We start from the raw sequence: 20691 nt of genomic DNA on the forward strand, positions 1-20691 counted from the left end.
ATCCCAATCAAAATCCCCATGACATACTTCCCAGAATTAGAAAGAAAAAAACATCCTTAAAATCATATGGAAGCACATAAGACCCTAGAAAGCCAAAGCAACCCTAAGCACAAACAGCAACACTGGGGGTATTACTATACCAGATCCCAAAGTATACTACATAGCTATAGTCTTAAAAACAGCATGGTACTGGTGCAAAAATAGACACAATGGAGCATCATTGAAGATCCAAACCCGAGTATACGCAATTTCAGCCACCCGATATTTGACAAAGGTGCCAAGAACACACAATGGAGGTAAGACACCATCTTCAACAAACGGTGCTGACAAAACTGGATCTCCACCTGAAGAAGAATGCAACTAGATCCTTATCTTTCACCTTGCACAAAAGCCAACTCCAAATGGATCAAAGACCTCAGTGTGAAAAAGGAAACCCTGAAACTATTAGAAGAAAATATTGGCAGTAAGTTGCAAGATATAGGTGTAGGAAAGGATTTTCTAAATCATACAGCAGTTGCTCAGGAAAATAAGTGGGACCTCATTAATCTAAAAAGCTTCTGTACAGCAAAAGAAACAATCAGAAAAGTGAAGAGAAAACCCACAGAATGGGAAAAAATTTTCACTAGTGACATATCTGATAGGGGTTTAACATCCAGAATATATAAAGAACTCAAGAAACAAAGAATCAAGAAACCAAATGACCCAATTAAAAAGATGGGCTAAAGAGCTAAACAGAGAGTTCTCAAATGAAGAAATAAAGATGACTAAGAAACATCTCAAGTGTTCAATATTGTTAGTAATTAGGGAAATGCAAATTAAAACCACCCTAAGGTATCACCTCACCCCAGTCAGACCAGCTAGGATCAAGAGAGCAAATGATACCAAATGCTGGCAAGGATGTGGAGAAAGGGGAACACTCATTCACTTCTGGTGGGGCTGCAAACATGTGCAACCTCTATGGAAAACAGTGTGGAGAACTCTTAAAAAACTTAAAGTGAGCCAGGCTTGGTGGCGCATGCCTTTAATCCCAGCACTTGTGAGGCAGAGGCAGGTGGATTCAAGAGAACAAATAATACCAAATGCTGGCGAGGATGTGGAGAAGGAAGAACGCTCATTCACTGCTGGTGGGATTGGGATTGCAAACTCGTGCTATGGAAAACAGTGTGGAGAACTCTTAAAAAACTAAAAAGGAACTTACCATATGACCCGGTTATACCACTACTTGGCATTTACCCAAAGGATTCATTCTATTGTAGAGACACTTGTGCAATCATGTTTGTTGCTGCTCTTTCACAGTAGCTAAGAGATGGAAGCAACCTAAGTGTCCCTCAATTGACGAGTGGATAATGAAAATTGCAATTGTACACAATGGAGTTATATTCAGCAGTAAAGAAAGATGAAATAATGAAATTTGCAGGTAATTGGATGGATCTAGAAACTGTTATACTAAGTGAAGCAACACAGACTCAGAAAAATAAATGACGTGTGTTCTCCCTTATATATGGGTCCTAGCACCAAATCCTTTTAAATTCTGGGTCCTTTTAATAATATGATATATAGCAGTCCCTTCTGCATTAAATAACTACCATCATCATGACTTCAGCTGAGCCTGAATGCTAAAAATTGTCAAAATTGGGCTTGTTGACAGTTGTGCTTATTCATTTAAGGAGGACCAAGCAGGGTCATTGGACCCTCACCGGATTATCCAGCCACCCTTTCCAGCCAATTGTATGTAACTTGACTCTAATCACACGTGTCCTTCTGGATTTGGGGAGGGCTAAAGTATACAATTTGGGGAAGTCTACTGTAGCCAAAAGCCCCATAAAAAAAAAAATAAAAGAAGAAAGGGTACATGAAGTTATCAGAAAAAAGTGATGGGGAGATATGGGAGGAGTTGGAGGGGAGGGAGTGGGCATGGATTTGATCAAAACACCTTATATGCATGTATGAAATTCTCAATAAATTATTTATTTAAAAAAGACAAATAAAAAATAAAACAAAAATCCGAAGCTTGGATCTGCATATGTGAGAACATGCAGCATGTGTCCTTCTGGGCCAGGCTGATTAATTCTATAATTTTTTTCAGTTCCATCCATTTCCCTGCAGATTTCAATTTTCTTTACAGCTGAATAAAATTTCTTTTTTTATTATTTTATTTTATGTGTATGTGTGTATTGTCTGCATGTAGGTAAGTGCATCTGTGTCCTGCAGTGCCCACGGAGGTCAGAAGAGGCTGTTGGATCCCCTGGAACTAGAGTTATGGATAGTTGTTAGCTGCCATGTGGGTGCTGGGATTTGAACCTGGCTCTTCTGCAAGAACAGTCAGTGTTCTTAACCCCTGAGCCCTCTCTCCAACCCCTACAGCTGAATAAAATTTCATTGTATTAAATTTTTCATGTCCATTCATCAGTTGATAGGCATCTAGTTGATTACATTTATAGCTGTTGTTATAGAGCGTCAGTGGACATGGATGTGCAAGTGCCTCTGTGGTAGGATATAGAGTTCTTTGGGTTTATGTCTAGGAGTGGGATAGCTGAGTCATGTAGTAGCCCGTTGTTAGCTTTGAGAAGCTGCCACACTGATGTCCACAGTGGCTCTACCAGTTTGCACTTCCACCAACACACCTTGCACTTGCACCTACATCCTTACCAGTGTTTATTGTTTTGTTTTCTCAATTATAGACTGGGGTGAGATGGAATCTCAAAGTACTTTTGATTTGCATATAAACTGATAGCTAAGGAGGTTGAAGAGTTCTAAAAATATTTGTTGCCATTTGTATTTCCTCTTTGGCGAATTCTTTTTAATTCTTTGTTTAAAAGTTCCGTGGTTTTTTGTTTTTTTTTTTGAATTTGGTTGTTTGTTTTCTTATTGTTTAGTTTTTTTGTGCTATCAACTTTTATTTCAGGAGCTGTTGTCATTCAAGGATGTGTCCATTGATTTCTCTCCAGAGGAGCAGGAATGCCTAGACTCTACTCAGTGGAATTTGTATAGGAATGTGATGTTGGAAAATTACAGAAACCTTGTCTCCATGGGTGAGGATCTTCCCTCCAGAATTTTATTTTCCTATTTGTTCTTTTCTTTGTAGAATATACCTCAAGGGCTTCTGCTTTCATGAAGGCATTTCAGATTCCTACTTTTATGGGAAACATTTGGGGACTTGGTTGTATGGACAAGATCATTTTAACTGTATTTCTTTTTTTAAGTTTTCTTTTTTGAGGATGTTTCCTTCACTCTAGACCAATGGTAATTTTAGAAATTTGGTGGCATGAAGCATTGCGGCTCATGTCTTAAAGTTCATTTTTTATTTGAGTTGGTCATATGTGCAAGTGAAGTTTAGGGTCTCCAAGTTGGAAATTCCTCATACATAATCTAGTATGTATGTTAGAAAATAACTGGAGAAAAATTTCCTAAAATATCCTATTATATTTCCTTTGTTCTCCCAACATACTATGGTCATAGAACTGTTACTAGTTACTGGGAGAATCCTAAGCAAACATCATTTTCCATTTTGCAATAAACAGGTCTTGCTATGTGTAAGCCATTCCTGGTCACATTTCTGGAGCAAAGGAAAGAGCCTTGGAATATGAAGAGACAAGATTCAGAAACCATATACCCAGGTAGGTAGGAATGAATCAGAAGACCCAGGAAGAAGCCAGGCTGTAAGATGTGGATTGGGAAGCTGTTGTAGTGGAGATGACTTTTTTTGCAGGAACCTGTATTTGCTTCTCTTGCTGTCAGAGAAAGACATCTTCTGCGATGTGTTTATCATGCTTCAAATTGTCTATGCCTCCTTCCCCTCCAGTGATCTCATAGCTGATTGACAATGACAGCACAGTCCTTTCTGTGAAGATCTGTATAATCCACCGATTAAAGCTTATTAACATTTAGTGTGTGTGTGTGTGTGTGTGTGTGTGTGTGTGTGTGTGTGTCCAGGTCCAGGTGTGAAAGTCAGAGGACAGCTTGTGGAAATTTGTTCTCTCCACAGTTTGGGTCCTGGGGTCAAACTCAGATAGCAATTACCTTTACTGGCCCCAATCCAATGATTGTTGTTACTCTGCGGACCTCAGAAAATTTGTCCACAGTTCTAAAAGCTTTTATGTTAGGGACTGGAAAGATGGTTCAGTGGTTAAGAACACTGACTGTTCTTGCAGAAGACTTGGGTTCGAATCCCAGCACCCACATGGCAGCTAACAACTGTCTGTAACTCCAGTTCCAAGGGGTCCAACAGTCTCTTCTATCCTCTGTGGGCATTGCATGACACAGGTGCACTTACATGCAGGCAATATGCGCATACACATACAATAAAATGTTTTAAAACAAAAAAACCTTTATGTCAAGCCACTGTAATACTATAATAGCATGAAAAAGAACAACTTCCATATTCTTTACAGTTGCCTCATTGGTGCTCTTTACATATGATTTTAATGTGTTTTGTAAATTTTTTGTCTGGCATACTCTGAAAATAATTTAAAATGTGTAGTTTTCATGGTTATGTAGTTAAGGGTGCAAGTGGTATTTCTCTAACAGGCATTTAAATTAAAACAAGTTTTTTAATTTTTTGGTTTCTAGATACAGGGTCTCCCTGTAGGTCCAATGTGCCTGGAACTCCCTATGTAGACCAAGCTAGCCTCGATCTCACAGAGATCAGCCTGCCTCAGCCTCCTGAGTGCTAGGATTAAAGGTGTGCATCACCACACTTGGCATCTAACAGGCATTGTTAATAGTATATAAATTGTTTATTTATATTTATTTATCGTGTGTGTGTGTGTGTGTGTGTGTGTGTGTGATGGTAAGAATATGGAGTTCAGAAGATAGATTTGTGGAGTTGATTTTCTCCTACTTTATGTAGGTTCTAAAAATTGAACTCATATTTACAGGCTTACACAATATGCACTTTATCCACTGAGCCATCTTAGCAGCCCTATTTGAGATTTTATGGAATCAAAACTTTCTTTCTTGTTTTGTAATTCCATTTTGAATATTTTATTTTTTATTTATTTTAAAAATTGCATTTATTTGTGTGCGTGTGTGTGTGTGTGTGTGTGTTTAGGCATGTGTGTGCGTTGTACAGAATGTGTGAAAGTCAGAGGACAACTTGTGGAAGTTGGTTCTCTCCTTCCATCATATGGATTACAGAGATTAAACTTGGGTTGTTAGTCTTGGTGGCAAGTGCTTTTACCCTCTGAGCCATCTTGCTAGCCTTTTTGATTTGTTAGAGTAGATTTTTTTTGAAACAGGGTCTCACTATGTATTCCTGGCTGACCTGGAACTTGCTATATAGACCAGGTTGGCCTTGAACTCATAAAGATCCACCTACCTTTGCCTCTTGAGTGCTGGGATTAAAGGTATACACTTCCATGCCCTGCAATACTTTTTTAAAAAGTGACTTTACTGAGAGTATACAGCTGTTTGTGAACACTTGCCTAATCTACATCAGCCCTGTTTTTGATTCTTAGAACCACAGTCAGTAAAGTAAATAAATAAAATGAGTAAAAAATAGTTCTACCATATGATTCAGTTATCTCACTAAGAATTCATAGGCAAAGCAGTTTAAATCAAAGAGACATCTCCACTGCCATTCTTAGTGTAGTTACATTCTTAAAAGTCATGATGTGGCTTCAGTAAAAGTTCTGCAGTAGACAGAAGGACATATGGGAGATATATGGCCATCTAAAAAAGAGATGTTGTCATTTGGTACAGTTCAGGAAATCATGCAAGGTTTCATGATACCTGAAATAAGGCTGACATATATAGACAGTCAATTACTACATGATCTCATTTGTATGTGAATATATAGAGAATAAAATGCTATTACCAGGGTCTGTGCCAGTTTTAGGAGAGAGTTTGGGTGATATTTCTCACAGACTGCAAGATTTTGTTTAATTAGGTATAACAGTTCAACAAATCTAGTTTATACAATGTAATGTGAGCATAGTTAACACATTGTATTCTTTTTTATTTTTATTTTATGTATATGAGTATATTGCCTGCATGTATGTGAGTGCACCCATGTCGCACAATGATGCAGAGGTCAGAAGAGGGCTTTGGATTCCCCTGGAACTGGAGTTAAGGACAGTTCCTAACCGCCATGTGGGTGCTGAGAATCAAACCTGGGTCCTCTGCAAGAGCAATCAGTGCTCTTAACCGCTGAGCCATCTCTCCAGCCCCAACATATTGTATTCTTGTGATAGTGTCTAGGGTGTATGTAAAGTGTGTCAAGCACAAGTATGATATTGTGAAATGATTCAGGGTTAATTAGCTAGTTTCAGTCATTCCACCATAAATACATACCTCAAAACCTCATGACGTACATGGTAAATACATAACGTTTAAATATATAAATAGCAAACTCAACAATGGTAATCATAATACCTTTCATTTGTTCCTGTTTCTGTGGATTGGGAGCTTCCAGGTAACATACCAGTTAATTGTGTAGAGTTCATTAGAATCCTTCAAATAGGTTTTTGTTTTATGCTTTCTATAGACTTTTATTCTTATTTTTCCTCTTAGAAAAGTCTGTCCGTATTTCTTCTTAAGATTTTGTAGTCTCCAGTTGGAGAGATGTCTCAATTGTTAAGAGTGAGTATTGCTCTTGTAGTAGACCTGAATTTGGTTCCCAGTACTCACATTGAGCAGCTCTTAACTGCTAATTCTAACCCTACAAAGGTATCTGACACCCTCTTCTGGCCTCCATGGGCAACTTCACTCACAGGCACATACCCTCTCACAGACACACATGCATATACACAAAAATTAAAAAAAAATTTTTTTAGAAAGATATACAGGGGCTAAGGGCTGGAGAGATGGCTGATCATTTAAGAGCAATGGATGCTCTTGCAGAGGTACCAGGTTTGGTTCCCAGAATCCACATGGTGGCCAACAGCTGACCATTACTCCAGATCTAGATGGCCTGATGCCCTCTTCTGACCTCTGCAGGAATTGCATGACACAGGTGCACTTAACACACATGCAGGCAATTCACACATACACATAAAACAAAAATAATAAATAAAATTTAAAAAAGAAGATTGTAGCTAGGTGTGGTGGTTCTTCTACTCTGGTTTACTATCTGAGGTAATGACATCTCTTTGATACTGTAATTATTTAGCTTTGGTCTTTCCTGTTCTGACCTGCCATCCAAAGTTTACCTGTTACTCTCCTATATGGTGCGGCAAGATATATAGTGAAAGCAGCAATCAGACAGCCTCTGAAATTTTGCAAATGTGAGCATCTTTCTTCTCTTTTCTTTTTCTCTCCCAAAAGAGCAGAATGATGTTGGGAGGTTGTGTGTGTTTTCATTGTGGAATACTTTTTGGAGAAGTGGATCTGTGATTGACAAAAGTAACAAACTTTTCTTCCATCTAATATGTGGATATCTAATTGTGTTCACTTGGGGTACATTGATGTGTTAACTAGTTTTGGGAATTGTCAGAGAGGTAATTGATTGTTATCTTTTTGTTAGTTTTATAAACTTGTGGGAAAATGGAGGGGCTTGTTTATTGCCCCACCGCCCTGATGCAGTATCCAGGTTTGTATGGATTGTGTAAGAAGTAATTTATATTTTGATTTTTTTACAGGTATTCTAAGTACATCCAAGGTTTTATATGAGAGCAGGGCAAAAACATTTATTCCAAAATGTGATAAGGGGAAGATATAGAAATTTTGACCTTGACAATTCACATTAAGTAAATATGGGAAAGTGCATGAGTGTGAAAGTCAGAAAGCATTGTATAATCAGAGTATGAGAATTGTGCATGACAGAAACTTCATTGCCAACTAAGATCAAGAGTATACAGCATCCCAGAAAATACCTCAGTTTGTGACAGTTATTATTAATAAACTATATTTATATGATTAAATATACATATCAAGCTTGAAGTATAACTTTCTTTCTCAAATAAATTTTTTTTGATTTTTAAGATGGGCCTATTCCATGCTTTAAATAAGAACTTAAAAAATTCAAAATGTAGCATTGGACTGAACTTTGCATCAAATATTTCTTTAGAAAAGAGATTTAAGAATGAAGAACACATTTCTAAATGTGATTACCTTATAGTTTCTTTTTTGAAAGACCCTTATTTTGACATCAGCAAATTAGTTTTCTCTGAACCAAAACACACAATTTTCATAAACGCAGGATTTTTTTTCTTTGTTTTTTTTCTGATTTTTGAGACAATGTCTCACCTATAGTTCAGGCTTTCCTGGCACTTGTATGTAGTCCAGGCTTGGCTTGAACTTACTGTGATCTTTCTGGTCACCCTCCCAAATGCTTGAATTACAGATGTGAGCAGCAACACTCAGCCAATTTTTTCTTCACCAAAATTCAGATCCAGATATTCATATTAGAAAATCTTATACACGTATAGTGAAAATAGGAAAGTCATTAATGAGGTCTGCCCTAAGTAGTTATTAGGATATGTATATTGGAGAAAAATTTGTCCATGTAATGAGATTCTCCATTTTTTAACCACGTTTCCAATTATAGTAAATATTATTTTACTTTTTTTTCCCCCAGAGAATCTCTGTAAATATAACAAGTCTGTGAAAGACTTTGATCAACACCCAGATGTAACCATCCATCGATGTGTGAAGAATCAAGAGAAGCCTTACAGACATAAAGCTTTTATTGATGACTCAGACTCTAATCAACACCAGAGAGTTCATAAAGGAGAAATGCCCTACAAATGTAAAGACTGTGGTAAAGCATTTAAATATCGCTCAACACTTTATCAACACCATATAATTCATATTGCAGCAAAACCCTACAAATGTAAAGAATGTGGCAAAGCCTTCAAGAGAAGTAAAAACCTTATTCAACACCAGATAGTTCATAAGAGAGAGAAACCATACAAATGTAAAGAATGTGGCAAAGCCTTTAGTACATGTTCAATCCTTACTCAACACCAGATAATTCATACTGGTGAGGAACCCTACAAATGTAAAGAATGTGGCAAAACCTTTAAATATAATTCAACTCTTACTCAACATGAAGTAATTCATACTGAAGCCAAACCCTACAAATGTCAAGAATGTGGCAAAGCTTTCAAGAGAAGTCACACCCTTACTCAACATCAGATAATTCATAAAGGAGAGAAACCTTATAAATGTAAAGAATGTGGTAAAGCCTTTAGTAAGCATTCAGCCCTTACTCAGCACCAAGTAATTCATACTGGAGAGAAACCGTATAGATGTCAAGAATGTGGCAAAGCTTTCAAATACCAATCAACCTTTACTCGACATCAAGTAGTTCATACTGGAGCAAAACCCTACAAATGCCAAGAATGTGGCAAAGCTTTCAATAATAGTTCAACCCTTACTCGACACCAGATAATTCACACAGGAGAGAAACCGTACAGATGTCAAGAATGCGATAAGGCCTTTTACTGTTCTTCATTCTTGATCCAACATATGAAAATTCATTTTGAAGAGATGCCCTATAGATGTAAAGAATGTGGCAAACCCTTTAGGCTTTCTTCACAGCTTATTAGGCATCAGAGAATTCATACTGGAGAGGAACCTTACGTATGTAAAGAATGTGGTAAAGCCTTTAAATATCAGTCAAACCTTACTCGACACCAAATACTTCATACTGGAGCAAAACCCTACAAATGTAAAGAATGTGGCAAAGCTTTCAATAATAGTTCAACCCTTACTCGACACCAGATAATTCATACAGGAGAGAAAGCCTATAGATGTCAAGAATGTGGCAAAGCATTTTACTGTTCTTCATACTTGATCCAACATATGAAAATTCATTTTGAAGAGATGCCTTATAGATGTAAAGAATGCAGTAAACCCTTTAAATGTTCTTCACAGCTTGTTCGACATCAGAGGATTCATAGTGGAGAGAAACCCTATATATGTAAAGAATGTGGCAAAGCCTTTAACTGTACTTCATACCTTACTAAGCATCAGAGAACTCATACTGGAGAGAAACCCTATACATGTAAACAATGTGGTAAAGCCTTTAATTGTTCTTCATACCTTTCTAAACATCAGAGAATTCATATTGGAGACAGACTCTACAAATGTGAAGAGTGTGGCAAAGCCTATTACTTTTCTTCACAGCTTAATCGACATCAGAGAATTCATAGTGGAGAGAAGCCCTTTGTATGTAAAGAATGTGGAAAAGCCTTTAGTTGTTCTTCATATCTTTATAAACACCGGAGAATTCACATTGTAGAAAAACCGTATATATGTAAAGAATGTGGTAAAACCTTTAACTGGTCTTCATACCTTATTAAACATCAGAAAATTCATACTGGAGACAAACTCTACAAATGTGAAGAATGTGGCAAAGCCTATTACTTTTCTTCACAGCTTAATCGACATCAAAGAATTCATACTGGAGAAAAACCCTATAGATGTAAAGAATGTGGCAAAGCTTTTATCACTTCCTCCAGCCTTAAGCGGCACCAGGACACTCATACTCTAGTGAAATGCAGCGGTGTATAGAATTTGGCAGTGTTTCAATAGCAGTTCAAACCCTTTCTTGTCATCATGTGTTTCCTACAGGAGAAAATCTTGTACATTGAAAGAATGTGGTAAAACATTTAACATTTGCTGAACCTCTAGTTAGCACCAAAGGACTCATACATGAGGGAAACACTACAAATGTAAGGAGAGTGACAAAATCTTTAGCAAATGTTCAGTAGTTACTAGACACTAAAAGAATCCATAGTGGAGAGTAACCTATGGATGTAATAACATAGTTTGGCCTTTGATCAAAGGTCATCCTTATTGAACATCAGCAGATTTCTATTGCAAAGAGCACTAGCCTTTGTACAACCCTCAGAAGAACCCAATACTTAACACTGGAAATCTCTTCACAAATGTGAAGAATGTAGCAAAACCTTTAGTCATACATTGAATCTTAATGTACATAAAGGAATTATTGTAGGGGAGGGACCCAATGAATATGAAGAATGTGGTAAAATTGTGGACTTCTCATAATTTACTGGACATTGTTATTTGATGAGGTAGAAAAAAATGCATCTCAGATATCAGGGATGTAAATTTATTATAAATCCAAATGTACTAAATGGTTTCACTGTTTAAAATGCACAAAGCACAACTCTCAGGTAATTTTATTAGAGGAGCAAGCCAGCTTTCTGAAAAATTTTAAAGTATTTTCTCCAGAGAGTATAAAACGGATTTTGATTTATTTATTTTTATTTATGTATAAGAGTGTTTTGCCTGCAAATATGTAAGAGCACCACATGTATGCAGTACCTGTGGAGGCCAGAAGAGGGTGTCAGATCTCCTGAAACAGGAGTTATGAATGGTTGGTAGCTGGGAACCAAACCTGGATCCTTTGCAAGAGTAACCAGTACTTTTAACAGCTGAACCATTTCTCCAGTCCCTGTAATGGATTTTGAAATACTATGGTGATTGCATGTGAACTTTGTTTTAATAATTAAAAGTGAATGGTTCTGAATTTGTTATCACTGGTATATATTGAATGACATGTTTTTCTGTCACAGAGATTAAACCACCTTACTCAAGCATGCAAGTAACAGATCTTAGTAATATACTATTGAGGAATAGTGAATGACTGGTAGCCTTTGTTTCCAGAGTCCTTATCCTTCAAATAGATTTGTGGATTTGAAGATATTCTAGTATCTGATATTTTAACCCACCCTTTTTATACTTATCCAGAAATTATGAGAGCTTTGCAAGTATAAGAATGTGACCTAGCTTTCTGAGTCTTGAATCACTGTTTATAAAAGTTTATCATATACTTTCCCCCCACGTCACCCATTTAGTCATACAAAGCACACAGAAAATTTGGTATTCATTTATATTGGCTAAGATATATAATTGTTAGAACCTAATGATAAACTTTTTTTTAATGTGTAAAAATGTATTGTCTGCATGGGAGGTAGGTGCTCCTGTATCATGCAGTGCCCTCAGAGGTCAGAAGAGGGTGTTGCATCCCCTGGAACTGGAGTCCTCTTCAAGAGCAATCAGGGCTCTTAACTGCTGAGCCATCTCTTCAGCCCCACATAGTCTGTTCTTTAACAGCTAAAGATCCCCCAAGGGGTCCCCCTTTCCTGGAGGTACTGCAGTACCAGGTGGTTGTTCACCAGGAGTGGACGGAACAAGCTTCTATTCCATCTCCTAGCTCCAAAATTCCAGTTACTATATGTTCTCTGATAGAGGATGTGTCAGATGTTAAACTGATAAGAACAGATACTACACTTGATCTTTGCTAGAAGACTGAATCACAATCCTGATAAGCCTTAAGGTAGGACAACTATAGAAGTACTGTATGTTCATGTATAATAGTTAAGAATAAAACCAGGTGTGGTGGTGCACACCTTTAATCCCAGCAGGGGCAGGTGGATCTTTGTGAGTTTGGGGCCAGCCTGGTCTATATAGCGAGTTCCAGGCCAGCTGGGGCTACAGAGAGACCCTGTCTCAGAAAGACAAAATAATAATAATAATTAATAATGAATAAAAGGAAATTATGGAAACTGAAAATAATTTAAAGGGAGTTGATAATTTATAGCAAGGTAGAAACCTCGTGTTCAGGGAATAAAGTCTCTTTTTTCAAAATTGTTTTCTTTGTCTAAACATTTAACCAATTTCATGGCTCTTGGATAGAATATTTTCATACTGATTTTAATTGTATTTGTTAGTCATGTTAAATGTATGTGTGACTTTATTAAAGTTTGTGACTTTATTTGATCATTTAAGGGATTTAAAGAATGTTTGAGGGTTGGAGAGTTGGCTCAGTAGTTGGGAGTGCTTGCTGCTCTTCCAGAGGGCCTGAGTTTGATTCCCAGCACCTGTGTCAGGCAGCTTACAGCCGTCCATTGATCCAGCTCCAGGGGATCTGATGCCCTCTTCCAGTCTCTCCAAGTTCCTGCACACAGCATAAACACACACACACACACACACACACACACACACACACACACACGCACACACATAAATAAATAAATAAAGAAATAAAAATCTTTAGAAAAGTGTTTTGATTACATTTCATATTATTCGTAAATTAATGTGAAAATGTAATACTACAGTGACTATATAACAATACACTTTAAATTAGTATATTAAGTTTTTATGACTAGGACACAGTTAAGTCAGTTTTTTCCTTGTTCCTTTTAGTTTGATAAATGGCATAAAATTTAATAAATTCTGCAACCACAGTTTGTTCTGGTGGAACCTGAAGAAGCTTCATAAATTGTGGTCTTCTGACATTTGTGTGAAGCACACAAGCACCTAGAGCAGCGCTGGTATGTAACAGATGTTCCAGGCTAGCAGAAGGTAGTTCTAGGACACAGCTTGCTGTCGGATGTGGTATCTTGGTAATTCCAGGATTTGGTAGAATGAGAGAAAATAGTGTATCTGCAGCCAGCCTAGACCATGAAACAAGCTCAAGGACAGCCTAGGCTATACAATGCAAGACCCTTCCTAAGAACACAAGTGAAACAAAACACAATCATTGAGATTCGGTCTCCCTGTAGCCCCTGCTGGCCTGGAACTTGCTATGTAGGCTGGGCTGGCTTTAATCTCACAGAGATCCACCTGCTTCTGCCTCCTGACTGCTGGGGTTAAAGGCATGCACCACCACACCCGGCCCCAATTATGTTTTTAAAGTAAGAGTTGAGGAAAACTTGAAAGTACAGATATATTAACCTTAGTGTAAGAACCCTGCTCTAAATCTACAGAGAGGATAATTTGAGTTTTGGAGGATTTACTGTCCATTCCTGCTTATTTCCGCTTCCTAATTGGCTCTTCCTTTATCAGCTTCACATGCCTGACATGTACTTTCTAGTTTGTACTTATTCCTCCCCCCTCTTCAGTTCTGATACAGTTTTGAATTTCTCTCATTCAGGGATAAATGTGCTTTGGAAGTGCAGGTGTTCTATATGTTAAATATAACAAACCCATTATGTTATATATGGGGCATGGTTTGGAGTTTCAGTGAGTGTACACATTGTGTAATTAGACCTACAGTTACATTTATCACAAAATTATGCCGAGTGTATTCAAAATCCATTTTTTTATCATTTTGTAATTGGCCCAAGTCACCGTATAATGTAATAGAGCAGTAGGACTTACTTTACCTCTTCCTCTGCCAATACCTGCCCTCATATAAATGCTACTATTTTTTAAAAAGGTTTATGTGTATATATGTGGGTGCCACATGTATGCAGTTTCCTGTAGAAACCAGGATAGGGTATGAGATAGTTAAGGTGCCTGCTGCCAAGCCTTATGACCTGAATTTCACCCTGCAGACCCACATGGTGGAAAGAGAGAACTGATCTTATCTGTTCTACAAAGACTTCCTGCTTGGACTGAATCTGCACTTATGAATTAAATGGACTTTTCATATTATATTAAATCAACTGGGTATAACTACTGGCACACCTTCATATTAAGCCCTTGATCACAAAAATATCCCTTTGACAGAAATATGCATCAGTTCTGTCCTTCCTTGAGTATTTATTCTCATAGATAGCCAAGTCAAAGTACTAAAGGCCACAAAATGCAAAAATCTACCTGCAAAATTTCAAAGACTTTTAAGTCTAAGTAAGCCTAAAATTGTGGTTTACCCAAATTTGAGTTCCAAACATCTAGTTCTTGCAAGATTATAGGATTGCTTAGGAGTTCAAAGTGATTAGAATTATTGTTCAATAATAATGAGAATTATTTAACAATTTTGGTGTGTATATGGAAAGGGTACAGCACTGAAGTAAGAACACACATGCCATAGGAATCTAAGGGTTTATTTGTGGAAGTTAAGCAAGGGACCTTCTGAACTGGTAAATACAGAAAATTGACATGAGCTTCTTTGAACCAGCATTCATTGGTCTTAGAGACTGGAGGCCAGCATTGACATTAGCTTGTTCCTGGAGATGCCATCCCCAGGCAAGTATTCTTTCCAGAGAATCTTGTCTGAATTATGAATTTTAAAGGTTGTAAGACAAACTATGCTACAGACTTCCATGTGTAATGGAATGCCAGAAAGCAAGGTATCTGGACATGACATGACATGAGTGTTACATCAACTCAGCAGTTGTGGTTGCCTGCACAAGATCAAGCCAACCAAAATTCCAGCATGGATTGGGGAGGGGCCCTGAGACCCCATCCCTATCAGAGGAGCTATTAGCAGTTGATGGCTGCTTAGGGAGGGTCAGTCTCCTTTAGGGACTTGGCTACTGGTAGGTTGCCCATGCTCCAGTGGATGGCCCCACACTCATGCATATGTATAGCAGTGACAACTAAAAAAAGAGAACAGGAAGTTTTGAAGGAGGAGATGGGGTGGAGGGCCCTAGAGTAGTTGAAGGGAGGTAGCATGGATGGATATGATCAAAATGTATTGTTTGGGGTTTTTTTGTTTGTTTTGAGATAGGGTCTTGCTGTGGCCAGGTGGCCTGGAACTAGCTATGTAGATCAGTAAGGCTGGCCCCAAACTCATAAGATCAGCCTGCATCTGCCTCCCGAGTGGTGGGACTTAAGGGGTGCACCACCACACCCCACTATGATCAAAATATATTGTATAAATGTATGAAATTTTCAAAGAATATAATTTTTTAAAAACGGGGCTGGAGAGATGGCTCAGCAGTTAAGAGCACTGACTGCTCTTGCAAAGGACCTGGGTTTGATTCCCAGCACCCACATGGAGGTTACAAACTGTCCTTAACTCCAGTTCCAGGGAAATTTGAAGCCCTCTTCTGACCTCCGTGGCATTGGATGAAATGGGCGCACTCACATACATGCAGGCAATACACTCATACACATAAAATAAAAATAATATATTTTTTTTAGTTAGAAAAAAAGCCGTGCATGTTGGCACACACCTTTAATCCCAGCACTTGGGAGGCAGAGACAGGCGAATCTTTGTGAGTTCAAGGCCAGTCTGGTCTACACAGTGAGTTCCAGGACAGCTGGGGCTATAGGGAGACCTGCCTCAAAAATTAAAAATAAAATAAAATTAGAAAAAAAACCCCAGGAAGCATGATATCCTTGTAGAAGAAAACTTGAGATTTTTATAAATTCCTTAAGAAAATGATATTAGATGTGGACACATGGGTGTATACTTGTCAATATTCAGAGTTGTGTATTAAAAATAGTGAATGTTACTCTTTTCATCTAAAAAAAAAAGTATAGCTGGGCACTGTAAAATCTCTGTAGTTCCAACTTATTGGAGGGTGAGATAGGATCAGTGAGTTCAGGAGTTCAAGTCCAGTATGAAGAGTTGGGTGATTTAAAAGTGAATTCAGAAATTGATCCTCACCTAAGTAACTTTGGAAAACAACCATTGACTGCAAAATTTAAGAGCTGTACACCAGAGTTTCTTAAACTATGGGTCATGACCTTATATGGATGTTGTATAACGGAATGTGGGAGTTATGAAAAACTTAGCTACACTAAAAGATTTCTGAACATGCAACTACCAAAACTTCATTCAAAATTAAACTCATGATACCAAGGTGTTTCTGGTAGTGCCCACCCATGTTGCAACTTATGACGTTAAGCTTTGTACAGTATGTAGACTTTGCACTGTGCATGCTATCATACCACAGAATACCAATGAATACTGCCTGAAACATCTAGATTTGGATTCAAGACTATTGTATATTATGAATTTCATTTTTACTGTAGATACTGCTTTCTGCTATTATAAAACCATATTGGGTTTTTTGTTGTTTGTTTGGTGGGTTTTTTATTTTTATTTTTTGGTCTTTTTTGAGACAGGGTCTCCCTGTAGCCCAAGCTGACCTGGCACTCACTATGTGTTCTAGTTTGTTCTTCATTGCTGTGACAAAACACTCTGACCACTACTAACTTGGGGACGAAAGGGGTTATTTATCTTACATTTCCTGGGTCACAGTTCATCAGGGAGCCCAAGGTAGGAACTCAGGGAAAGAACCTGGATGCAGGAGCTGGAGCACAGTCCATGGAGGAATGCTGCTTACTGGCTTGCTCCCCTGGCCTCTGCTCAGCTTGCTCTCGTATCCAACACAGGCCCACCTGCCCAGGGGTGGCACTACCCACAATGGGCTGGGCCCTCCCACATCACTCAACAATCAAGAAAATGCCCCACAGACATGGCCACAGGCCAGTCCAATGGAGGCAATTCCCCAATTGAGGCTTCCTCAACCCAGGTGTGTCAAGTTGACACTAAAGCTATCCAGCACACTATGTATTCCAGGGTGGCCTTGTACTCACAGAGATCTGCCTGTCTCTGCCTCCCAAGTGCTGGGATTAAAGATGTGTGCCACCACACCCAGATATGTTTTATTACTTTTAAAAGATGGTTTTATTTTACTGAGACAGGGTTTCATGTAGCCTAGTTTGGCCTTGAACTCCCTATGTAATTGAAGAGGACCTTGAACTTCTGAAGAAGATTGACTACATACAGACTGTCAGAAAACAAATTCATGGGCTCACTTATCTTTGTTAATGCTAAAGCAGTGGCCATGAGTTCCTTGAATTGAGCTGAGCCATCACAAGTGTGGACGTTTCTCATCTGCCCCTGGGTATACTATCACTGCAGTTCCAAATCTGTCCCCGTCAGTGAAAACATAGGCTTTTACTAATGGCTCCTTGACAAAGAGCTGGGGGGCATCCCAACAGAGGGTGTGAAAGGAGGTCACCCATTTATGAGGGCCATAATGACAGTCCAAATTTCCCAGGAACCCTTCCAAGGCTATGGCCACTCGTTCATTATTTCTGCAGAGCCATTCAAAATCCCTAAGCCAATAAGGGATAATTTTAAGAGGGTCTATGCCATAATTTCTCAGATCTACATCATGTCCTTTCTCAATCAGGTCAGCCAGTTGATCCATGGGTGTATAAACCCGTGGTATGCCTCCCAGAGAGGCATGCACCCATTCAAGGGGCTTCCCATCCTGTGTAAGGACGGATGTCATCAGGGTCTCACCAGGGAGTACCCATAACTCAAGATCTTTACTAGGCGTGTACCAGGCAAGTTGGGCTTGGTCCAGGGCATCCAAGATCTCATGTAAGATGTCCAGGTGTTGAGGAGCCAGGTGAATTAGTTCTGAAGGCTGTTTCCCTACTAGCAACTGAAACAGTGGTCTTAAAGTCTCAGTGGGAATAGGCATTCAGGCTCGTAGCCAATTAATTTCTCCTAATAATTTTTGTAGCTCTGTCAGGGTTACAGTGGGCTTGACAACCAGTTATGGTTTTAAAGGACTTACTCCTTCCAAAGACAGTATGGTTCCCAGAATTTTAAAGGGAGCAACAGTCTGTATTTTATCAGTGGATACATGGAGTCCGCCTGTCTGTAGACATTTCTGAGTAACCTTATATAACTCTTCTAATTGTTGGGGGCTTGGAGCTCCAAAGATTATATCATCAATATAAATGTACACAGTGGCATGTGGCAGCAAGTGAGCAGGCCCCACATACTTAGACTTAAAAGTCTTTGAAATTTTGCAGGTAGATTTTGCATTTTGTGGCCTTTAGTACTTTGACTTGGCTATCTATGAGAATAAATACTCAAGGAAGGACAGAACTGATGCATATTTCTGTCAAAGGGATATTTTTGCGATCAAGGGCTTAATATGAAGGTGTGCCAGTAGTTATACCCAGTTGATTTAATATAATATGAAAAGTCCATTTAATTCATAAGTGCAGATTCAGTCCAAGCAGGAAGTCTTTGTAGAACAGATAAGATCAGTTCTCTCTTTCCACCATGTGGGTCTGCAGTCTATTGAGGATGCATGGTAAAAGAAGGAGAAGAATTACTAGGGGACCTATTAGGGTGGATACTAACCAGGGGCTTTTATTAAACCAGCCTTTGTTTGGATTTACTTTTTTTTTGTCTTTTATCTAATCTCTGGCGGAGTTTAGTCATAGAATCTTTAACAGCCCCTGAGTTGTCAGCATAGAAACAACATTTTTCGCCTAGAGCAGCACAGAGTCCTCCTTCTTTGAGGAAAAGCAGATCTAACCCCCTTCTATTCTGTAATACTACTTCTGAGAGGGAGGTTAGGGATTTTTCCAAGAGGGTAATTGACTGTTCTATTTTTCTAATGTCTTTATCCACAGCCATCTGTAAATCTGCATAATATTGTGGTCCTTGTATTAGGGCCGCTGTTCCAGTTCCTACCCCCGCTGCCACCCCTGCTCCTAGAAGTATTGCTAGGGTCAGGGATACAAGTTCTCTTTTATATCTGCCTGGGTGTAGTCAGGAGAACTGTGTAGGGTCCTTTCCACCATGGTTCAAGGGTCTTTACGTTGTGTCTTCTCACGTACACCTGATCTCCAACTTGGTAGGAGTGAGGCGTTTGTGGACTCCCAGGCCGGTAGACAGCAGCCAAAGTCTTCCAAACCTGGTTCTGGATAATCTGAAGGACTTGAAGTCTTGTTTTTAGGCTGGGGTTATCAAAAGAAGAGGGCAAGGGGGATAAAGTTACATTGAGGACAGGAGGTGGTCCTCTAAAAAGGATTTTATAGGGGGTTAGGCCATGTATAGCAGGAGTATTTCTAGCCCGAAATAAGGCTAGAGGTAGGAGCTGTACCCAGTCTTTAGTGCCAGTCTCTAGAGCTAATTTAGTTAAGGTCTCTTTAATGGTTTTATTTATTTATTTTTTACCTGTCTTGAACTTTGGGGTTTGTAAGCACAATGTAATTTCCAATTAATCCCCAATGTTTTGGCCACTTTTTGACTTACCTGGGAGACAAAGGCTGGGCCATTATCAGACCGAATTACCTTGGGCAGTCCAAATCGAGGGAAGATTTCTTCAATCAGCTTCTTTACCATAGTCTGAGCTGTTTCCTTTCTGGTGGGGAAAGCTTCAACCCACCCTGAAAAAGTATCTATAAACACTAAAAGATATTTATAACCATATTTTTCTGGGAGTAGTTCAGTAAAATCTACTTTCCAGTTAGTCCCTGGTTGTGTCCCTCTTTCTCTCTTGTCAGATGGGACCTTTGACCTGGTTGCATTTACCAGGGAACATGAGACACAATCTCCCACTACCTTCTGAACTAGTTGGTTGAGGTCTGGGAAGTAATAGTGTTGTTCTTCTTTTTTTTTAAAGTAGTGTTTTTAGTTTCTTGTGTCCCAAATGTGTCCACTGGTGGAGTTGGGAGATTAACTCAAGTGCTGCCTCCTGGGGCAGTATGGTTTGATTCTGATATCGCCACATCTTGGTTTCAGGATCCAAGGTAGCATTAAGCTTCCGAACAAGTTCCAAGTCTCGTTCAGTGCAGGTAAAAAGAGCTTCTCCCTCCTTTTCCTGTGCCTCCATTTCAGCCTTAAGGTCTGCGTGTCTGTAGAGAATGCAGGCACCTTCTGCTGCCTGACTGGCAGTTTCATCTGCCATCGGTCCCTGGTCTCACTGATGTCCAGGGCAATGAATAATACTGACCTTTTTAGGTAAGTACAAAGCTTGTAGAAGGGCCACTATTGTTTCTTTGTTTTTAATGTCCTTGCCCGCTGAGGTGAGGAGCCCCCTCCTCCAATAAATTTCTCCATGTACATGAGCCATGGCAAACGCATAGTGGCTGTCAGTGTAAATATTGACCTTTTTGCCCTCTGCTAATTTTAGGGCCTGGGTTAGGGCTTCTAATTCAGCCCATTGGGCTGAAGTTCCGGCCAGCAGAGCTTGGGCCCAAATTATTTTCTCCCCATTGACCACCGCTGCCCCTGCCTTACGTTCACCGTTTCGCAGAAAGCTGCTCCCATCCGTATACCAGGTG

At 39.0% G+C, this 20691-nt stretch overlaps 1 protein-coding gene and 1 non-coding gene across 3 annotated transcripts in view; one reads left to right on the forward strand and one right to left on the reverse strand.

Annotated features, from left to right (window-relative positions):
• LOC108491134 (zinc finger protein 11-like) overlaps nucleotides 1–11208 on the forward strand; it is a 52411-nt gene extending 41203 nt beyond the window's left edge. Inside the window, exons 2-4 of one of the 2 annotated variants that reach the window (XM_029566491.1) lie at nucleotides 2906–3032; nucleotides 3522–3617; nucleotides 8516–11208. In XM_029566491.1, coding sequence (XP_029422351.1) covers nucleotides 2906–3032; nucleotides 3522–3617; nucleotides 8516–10455 — 2163 coding nt within the window. In that variant the 3' untranslated portion in view covers nucleotides 10456–11208. The remainder of the gene's footprint in view (nucleotides 1–2905; nucleotides 3033–3521; nucleotides 3618–8515) is intronic. The other variant, XM_017799661.2, reaches the window with a different exon arrangement.
• Nucleotides 11209–12037: 829 nt separating this feature from the next.
• Nucleotides 12038–12225, reverse strand: LOC115071384. Its single transcript, XR_003850468.1, has one exon. It is a non-coding gene; the product is annotated as a U2 spliceosomal RNA (small nuclear RNA).
• Between the last annotated feature and the right edge of the window lie 8466 nt (nucleotides 12226–20691).

The sequence above is a fragment of the Nannospalax galili genome, unplaced genomic scaffold, assembly GCF_000622305.1.
Source record: "Nannospalax galili isolate Female #2095 unplaced genomic scaffold, S.galili_v1.0 scaffold899, whole genome shotgun sequence".
Classification (NCBI taxonomy): Eukaryota; Metazoa; Chordata; class Mammalia; order Rodentia; family Spalacidae; genus Nannospalax; species Nannospalax galili.